Source organism: Lycorma delicatula, chromosome 9, assembly GCF_047948215.1.
Source record: "Lycorma delicatula isolate Av1 chromosome 9, ASM4794821v1, whole genome shotgun sequence".
Taxonomy (NCBI): Eukaryota; Metazoa; Arthropoda; class Insecta; order Hemiptera; family Fulgoridae; genus Lycorma; species Lycorma delicatula.
The window spans coordinates 91,956,367-91,964,881 of record NC_134463.1 but is presented as its reverse complement, the minus strand read 5'-3'; the positions used below and the strand labels follow the sequence as shown (position 1 = coordinate 91,964,881).

At 28.3% G+C, this 8,515-nt stretch overlaps 1 protein-coding gene across 2 annotated transcripts; it reads right to left on the bottom strand.

The window, feature by feature from the left end:
* Nucleotides 1-563: 563 nt before the first annotated feature.
* LOC142329706 (histone H3.3A) lies at nucleotides 564-8,162 on the bottom strand. 2 transcript variants are annotated; one of them, XM_075374418.1, is made up of 4 exons: nucleotides 8,011-8,162; nucleotides 6,691-6,828; nucleotides 5,672-5,825; nucleotides 564-1,725 (listed from the first exon to the last, which is right to left on the bottom strand). In XM_075374418.1, the coding sequence occupies exons 2-4, from the start codon at nucleotides 6,816-6,818 to the stop codon at nucleotides 1,597-1,599; spliced, it is 411 nt and encodes a 136-aa protein (XP_075230533.1). In that variant the 5' UTR covers nucleotides 6,819-6,828; nucleotides 8,011-8,162; the 3' UTR covers nucleotides 564-1,596. The 2 variants fall into 2 exon arrangements, with proteins under 2 accessions (XP_075230533.1, XP_075230534.1); XM_075374419.1 differs by lacking the exon at nucleotides 8,011-8,162 and adding an exon at nucleotides 7,877-7,998.
* Between the last annotated feature and the right edge of the window lie 353 nt (nucleotides 8,163-8,515).

The following is an 8,515-nucleotide window of genomic DNA, read 5'->3' as shown; positions in this document are numbered from 1 at the left end:
AATACTGTAAAACTGGTTCTTTTTCTATGCAATTTTTTTTTCAACCTTTATTTTTTGTCAAAACCTTAAAAAATCAGTGCAGAAAAATAAACTAGAATAATTTTATATTAATTTTCTTTTTTTTAAATAAGGAATTTTGACAAAATTAAAACAGTTGCTGTAAAATTTGAACATTATCTCTGATATTTCATTACATGATTGGAAAATGCAGTTTTTTAATTTTTCATTTCTTACAAACTGTAAAACTGAATTAGTTAAGAGTTTAGGGACAAAACTCAACTTTGTATTCATGTATAACTTTCTAGAGAAGTCCTTTAATTTCCTTACTTTTTTCTTAACCATTTGAAGGCTAGAAAGAGACAATAGTTTAAAAACTCATCTAATAATAACTAATTCACACTTCACCACTTCAAAATTTACCGTGCTCAAATAAAATCCTCAAAACAATCAATGACACAGACATCTTTCTGTTTGGAATATATTAAAAACAGGGATAAAGAACTTAATGAGAAAAGGATTCTACAGGAATGAATTCACATTAAAAAAAAAACAAAAAAACAAACTAAGGTATAATTTTACTATATATTTTTAATGTACTTAAAATGATCTATAATGTAATTATAATCTACATCTACCCGAAAAAAATTATAAAAAAATTACACTAATATAAACAAAATTTATCAATTAACTCATCATAAAGATTTTTGTAGTTATAAATTATCTTATTCATTTGAACATAGTATAATTAAGTTTTATTTTTTACGGTAACAGAAATACTTTTCAAGGATGGTCAAAAAGAACCACTGTGCCGTGCTTAATTCATGTATTAAAATAGACATTTTTTTAAATTATACTATTTATAATCACACAGAAGATATTTCAATTGTTATCCACCTTCTGAACATTCTTTAACGACAGCTATCTTACGACAACAAAAATAAATGAAATAAAAATACTTTTCTATAAGCTTGTTACATTGTTTAATGGAATATATATTATGTGCAGTTTAATGATGTAAGATTAGAACTTTTTAAATAATTATGGACATTTAATTAACAGAAAATAAATTTTTATACAAAGTTATTTTAAAAAAATAAAATTCCATTTCAAATTTCTAGAAATTACATAAATTTTGTTTAAAATAATAAGTGTACATGAATCCTAAGACAATTTCTATTAAATATATAATATGTATGTATAAAAAAAACCTTAATACAAACATTAAACATTACAAAAAATGCACAATTACATTTAAAACTTACACCTAAGATTCTTGTACTACTGTGCTACATCTTACATATTTCATTTAATAAATTAAGGGAAAATCAACTAATTTTCAGATACATTTTTTTTAAATAAATGAGATTTTCATAAATTTAAAATTAAAATCAGCAGTAAAAAATTACACATAAAAAAAATCTGAATACATCCTCATGTAGAAAGAAGAACACTGTATGGTAATTAAAAGTCAACACATAACAGAAATAAATTTAAAATTATAAAAAAAAATGCACAATAATCTTCACAACATACACAGTAATTCCAGAGGTTGGCAGTGTTTGTTTGATGCCACCACACATACCATACCCTCCCAATTTAAGCTCTCTCTCCTCGAATTCTTCGAGCCAACTGGATATCTTTAGGCATAATGGTCACACGCTTGGCATGAATAGCGCATAAATTTGTGTCTTCAAATAAGCCAACCAAATATGCCTCACTTGCTTCCTGTAAAAGTAATAACTTATTAAGATTTATGTACTAATGCACGTAAAATAATTTCAACCTTAATTTTCCTTTTTTTTGAGATTTACTGACTGCCTACAATCTTGTTCAGATTAAGTTTGGCAGTAAAAAATCAATTTTAAGGTGTACACAAACAAAACAAACAGCTTATGTATATATTATTCTCATCTGAGAACACATACAGGTACTATGGTACAATAACAGCACTATCTTAAAATAAACTCTTTGGACATATTTGTTTATGCAACTCCGAGATTAGAATGTCAACATTGTACTAAGTACATGCCTCATCATCAGTAAGGATTAACTAAACATTTCAATCTTTTGAACATGATCAAACAGTTCCTAGCATAATACAGTACGACTTTCTGCTCCTGATACTCAGCACCAAGTGACATCTCTGCAACCTGATGGACATTAATTTTCTTTTTGTCATATTTTTTTGTGATCTTATCTAATTAAAACACTCTTGATTAACAGTATTGAAAACTGAAGAAATATAAATTATTAAGTCAACACAATTGTTGATCTGTACGAGTGACATCACTAAATGTCAATCTAAACACCATTGATTCTCAAACTTTTTCACTCATTGAGAATAAAAAATCTCTAGCATCCCAAAATTTTTAAATACAATTTGTTAAAAATAATAATTGCTATTGCTATTTTTACATTGTGCTCTTAAAAACAGCAACTGTTTTTAAACATGGCATATATCCTATTTGAGTTGAAATCTACATTTTAAATGAGAGCAGTTAAAACGCATATTTAATCACATTTGGAAGAATTTTTATTAAATTGCTCTCTTAAAAAAGATTGGTCTTTTCTCTTTAAAGTGGAATATTCGGTTCAGAAAAATCGTACATACAAAAAAAAATTAAAGCTAAATCTTAAGTTTTTAAACAATTTTAATGCAGTTTACAGTAAAGAGAAAAAAAATCGGTTTCCCCATGCGCTCAATCAAACGTGAAAAATATTTTCAAATTTGTAAAACTTCTCACAATATTTTTTTTTTAATTTTATGATTTTTTAAATCTGAAGTTACTTTCAAAGACTATTCAAGCTTTAATTTCTTTTTTTATTAATCTCTCTAACCCTCCTAGTTGCAAAGTTAAAGTAATTGAATTTTTTATCATAAAATATACGTGTCCTTTAATTTTTTGTACTAGTGTAGTAGGTATCTAATTTTAGTTTGAAATATCAGGAAAAATCATTTATGCCTTTTTTAAATTAGCAATCACCTTCCTTTTTTTCTTCCCGTTTAGCCTCCAGGAATCAGTCAGGTATTACTTCAAAGGATGAATGAGGATAATAGATATGCATCAGTGATGTGTAGTCTTATACAGTCTCAGTTCAACCATCCCTGAAATGTGTGATTAATTGAAACCCAACCAACAAAGAACACCTGTATCCACAATCTAGTATTCAAATCTGTATAAAAGTAACTGCATTTACTAGGATTTGAACATTTGAATTCTAGACTTCAAAATCACCTGATTTGCAAAGATACATTCATCACTAGAAGGCGATGGTTAGCCATCACCTTCCTAAACCGCCCCCAATTTTCTGTATACCTTCTTCTGCCTCCCCCTGAAGGCCTCCAGTGCCACAGGGGCATTATCACCCAACTTTGAGAAAGAATGATCTAAATTAAGGCTACCAAAATTTTTCCAACTATTTTTAAACCATAAACTATTCATGGCACTGAGTATAAGTAACATTTACCCTAAGAGCCTGTTGAACATCAGTCAATTCAAAAGGCTTAGTGAAAAGCTTTAAAAAAAATTGCATCATCCAATGCAAAATTTGAAGTTTTACAAACTTTAAAAAAAATTTTTTATTGCTAATAATCTTGCTAAAGCCTACAATTCTGAAGTATTTGTATTTTTTCTTTACAGTCTTGTTCAGTTTCTTTTAAATTGAAAAGAAGTGTTTCAATATAGATAAAAATGTCAATTGCATACATGAATCTCAAGTATCAAGATGTTCAACTTCCAGTTTTAATTTTTATATTTTGCTGTACAAAACTGGTAAGATTAGTTGTATGACTGACCAGTTTTCATTTTAAGTGTTTATTTTTTCATTAGGATTGCATTAAATAGTTTTGCTCTTAACAACTTAGTTTTAAGATTAATACAAATAGCACTAAATATTAAAGATACTGTTAATTTTTAAGTTACAAAAAAAAATTAAATTCCTGTTTTTAGGACTATTATGAATCATATTCTTAAACATAAATGGCAAACAGACTGAAGAAGAAATGCATAGTTCAAACAGGATTAATAAAAATGATTCTGGAATAACTCCAAAAGTAAACAGGAGCCAATTCCTAGATCTTATGATAAACTCAGAAACAATAATAAAGATTATTTTAAAATCACACTGCATATCCAAAAATGATCAAAAGTATATCAATAATAGTAATAACAGGGCACTTTTTTATGTTTACAGGGCAAGCTTTAAGGCTAAAAATGTTGTAACATTTTTACATTTATGTCAGAATAATCTGTTTAAAAAAATACCAAATGCAAACATATGAGAAACAAACACTCTCATTAATTATGCATTTGAAGGGTTTTAAAGTTATTTTCAGAGAAATGCATACAAAATGATGAGGCTGCGTTAGCTATAAAAAGAGAAGACTTTAAATTAATTTGTGAATTTATCTTAAATTCAGTAAAGGAAGGAAAGCTATTTTCACAAGGTAAACACTCCCACTAATAATGCATTTGAAGGTAAAGTTATTTTCAGAAAAATGCATAGAGAATGATGAGGCTGTGTTAACTAAGGAGAGAAAACCTTAATTTTATTTGTAAATTTCTCTTAAATTCAGTAAAGAAAGGAAAGCTATTTTGACAAAGTAATAGGTAGTACACAGAAGTATTAAAGAAAATTTGTGACCTTAGAAAAAGAAAGAATTATTCACAGATCTGATCACGCTAAAAAAAAATGAGCAACAGAATGATTAAAAAAAAATTATCTCTAAATTTGAGATAAAGTTTGACAATTGTAAATAAAATTCTTTAAGGTTTTTTATAGCAGATTTCTGAAATTTTCTACTCCAGTTTCGCAAAAACAAGATCAAAAATTATTTTTTTATTAACTAATTTTAAAAAAAAATTGAGATAAAATCTTTTTGTGACAATAGTATATGTATAATATTTTATGATTATAATATTGATTTTAAAAATCAATAAATCATAAAAAAAGGTATATTTTTATTGTTACAAACTAGGGTACTGTTCACCAAACTTTCACCATGTACACACAAAAACTAGTCACAACCCTAAAATTTCCAACAATTTTTATTGCAACTAAATTTATGTTTTTATCCTTCTTTTGCATTGCCTTTTATTTCTTAAATGTAACCCAAACAACATTCTAAAAATTATTCTAAATTAGTTTTCCATCTGATCCAGAATAAAACATCCACTTTTCAGTTTCACATAATAGTGTCCTTTTGTAACTTTTTTTATTCTTTTTTCGTTTAGCCTCCAGAACCACGTAATATATCAGAGGATGATATGTATGAATGTAGTACCTGTACATTCTCAAGTCGACAATTCCTGAGATGTGTGATTAACTGAAACCCAACCAAAGAAAACCAGTATCTAGAATTCAAATTTGTATAAAAATGCCTTTACTAGAGTTTGAACCTTAGAATTACTGATTTAAAAAATCAGCTGATTTGCAAAGACATTTGCCACTAGACCAAGGGTTCCTTTTGTAACTCTTGCTTACACAGTCATTTCCTCCAACTTCACTTCAACTTCAACTAGCAATATATAACAACCTAAACAATCAAATCACATGGCAGAAGAAGGGGCTATCTAATAAAATATCCAATGTCATCTACTAATATGGAAGATATTAAATATTAATAGTTTTTAACTGAAAATGTTTTTGCAGGTTTCACCCAAAATGTTACCTGTAATGCACCAATAGCCGCGCTCTGGAATCTGAGATCAGTCTTGAAGTCTTGGGCAATTTCACGCACTAAACGCTGGAATGGTAATTTTCTAATCAGCAACTCTGTAGATTTCTGATATCTCCTAATTTCTCTCAAAGCTACAGTACCAGGCCTAAAATAAAGATGAGACAACATTTAGAAAATTAAGTTTATTTTGCAAATTACAAACATTGTAGAAAATATGTAAATAAACTAATTTTCAAATACTGAACATAAGTAATGGATGGTGATCCAACTTTACATTAATACTTTTTTAATGGTAAATTACAAACTATTTAATAGTATGATTTGAGAGCAGGAGGAATTCCTGCATTTCATTTCTTATCAATTTGTTGCACTTATGTTGGAAGTAAAGAGATGTTATGAATTAATTAGCGGCAATACCTGGAGAAAACTGCATACATGAGTTAATTGTACAATAGAAACAAATTCATCACGTTTTGTAGGGCAAATCAACAAAAGCATGCTTACCAAAGTACAAAGTGCTTTCACAACATTTCACTTTCTTTTCTGCAAATTAAAATTTATTAGTACAACAAATGGCCACCAAAACCATTTAAAAAGGAATAAATTTTACTCAAGATTCACAACAAATGTTCAAAATTACACTTGAAATTGCTGACAGGAGTGCAAACAATTCAACTGTACACAAAACTTTGTGGGCCATGAGATTGATCTATGTACCCAGAAAATTTGTTTTATACAGGGAAATATGAGAAATGACAAGCAGCACTTAAATAAAGCAGTTAGGCACTAATCAGATTCTTCTTTGGCAACAATCTTTTTTCATACAGATCCTCCATACTATTATCACAAAACAAATTTAAAGAAAAGTAATGAGTAGCTTGTGCCATTAATGCATAGACTAGTAATACACATTCAATAATGCTAAAATTTGATTATGGGATTGATTTGACCACATATATGTTGATAGACTTAGAAAAACAAATAACTTTTAACAAATAAATAATACATACCTGTAACGATGAGGTTTCTTGACACCTCCAGTAGATGGTGCACTTTTACGTGCAGCTTTGGTTGCCAACTGTTTACGAGGAGCTTTTCCTCCTGTTGACTTACGAGCTGTCTGCTTTGTACGTGCCATTGTTTATAAACTACAGCAAACAAGAAATTTAAAACTTTTCAAAAATTAATAAATAATGCAATGTGTAATTTAATTTAATGAACATTCCATCCAGGAAATTAGCAATTTTTATACTACCCTTCTCCAATTTTAATCCAAAATAACAGGTGGAACAGCTTAAAATTTTATCACAGTATAGTATAATTAAATATATAAAAACCAGTGCAGATGACTTACCAAAAGAATATAATTTAATTTAAAACATTATGAAATAAAATAAAAAAAATTACAAATAATTAAGTTCTGAATAAACATTTGTCCAACAGTAAACCATCAAATTCATAAGCAGTCTTAAACATAACTGGTGAAACACTAAAATCGGTTTAGTAATACCAAACGAGATATTCTATTATAAACGCCATTAAATATTTCAACTATTAATAAATTAATGTGATAATTGCATCATTATCGCCTATTTGCTTAGTAGGAAATGCCAGAGTAGTTTCAAGCAAAATCATGTCTACAGCTGATAATGAAAACTGAAACTGCAATCCTCAACGCCTATTGAAACTTTTTTTTTTTTAAATACACAAGCTTAATTTTCAGGTAATACAAAACAATATACCATTCAGTTTAATAAAACCTTGTAAAGGATAACCTTTACGCGATAGAGAATCCATTAATTAACAATCTCCTTTAAAAAAGACCCAAATTTTTAACAATTAATGTTTCGTTAATATTAACAACATTTACTGCATCAAACAATGAACTTCAGAACATATGACCGTAATTTACAGAAATAATAAAGAAAGAGAATATTCGCCACATAAGAACCGTAATTCCAAGAAACAATGGCAACCTAAAGAGAAAATGTCGGCAGAACTAATTACCCGCGTAAATCCGTAAGCTAGCAATCAGTAAAATGAAGACTTATTGCTTATCGGAAACAAACGTTAATAATGACAGATAGCACTTTTTTATGGAATCTGATCAATTCGCTCAGTGAATAATATAATAAATGAAACATTCGAGAATAAGATTATTAACACAAGGTAATTTTTCATACAATTGACTCTTACCCAGACTCGTCAGTCGATACTCATACGATTAAAAAAAAATTAAACAAGGCACTGGTTCTGTACGGTAGAATATCATTAAAAAATTTGTTTAATTTTAGATTAATGTATCAAATACCATATTTTAATACACATACCTCAGAATAAACTTGCAAAACACTCACGACGCCAAACAACAAATTTAACAGCAGCAGCAACAAAACAAAATGGCAAGAAGTTCAGAACAAGAATGACGACTATTGGTCTGAACGGTGAAATAATGAATGAGGATTGGTCAGAATAACGAATTCTGCCATTGGTTATATTTTCAATCGTTCTATGCTGCTATTGGAGAAAATAAACGTCTCTTCCATTGGTCAGATTTCACCTGAGTAACAAACTTCGATCAGGGAGTATAGCACTGCTACCCGAATCAGCAAAAGAGCCATGTTGATTTCATTACCATAAATAATTTATGTTTAAAAATACTTAAAAATTTTAGTTTTATATGGATTTTGAAAAATGTAATTTATACGCTATTAATAAATAAATAATTTAATATTATGAATCTCTATGGCTAGAAAGGATGATTCTATTTTTAATATCAGTATTACTGTTTCCAAATAACCCCTGGAAATTTGAACACCAAAAAGTTCTCTGGTC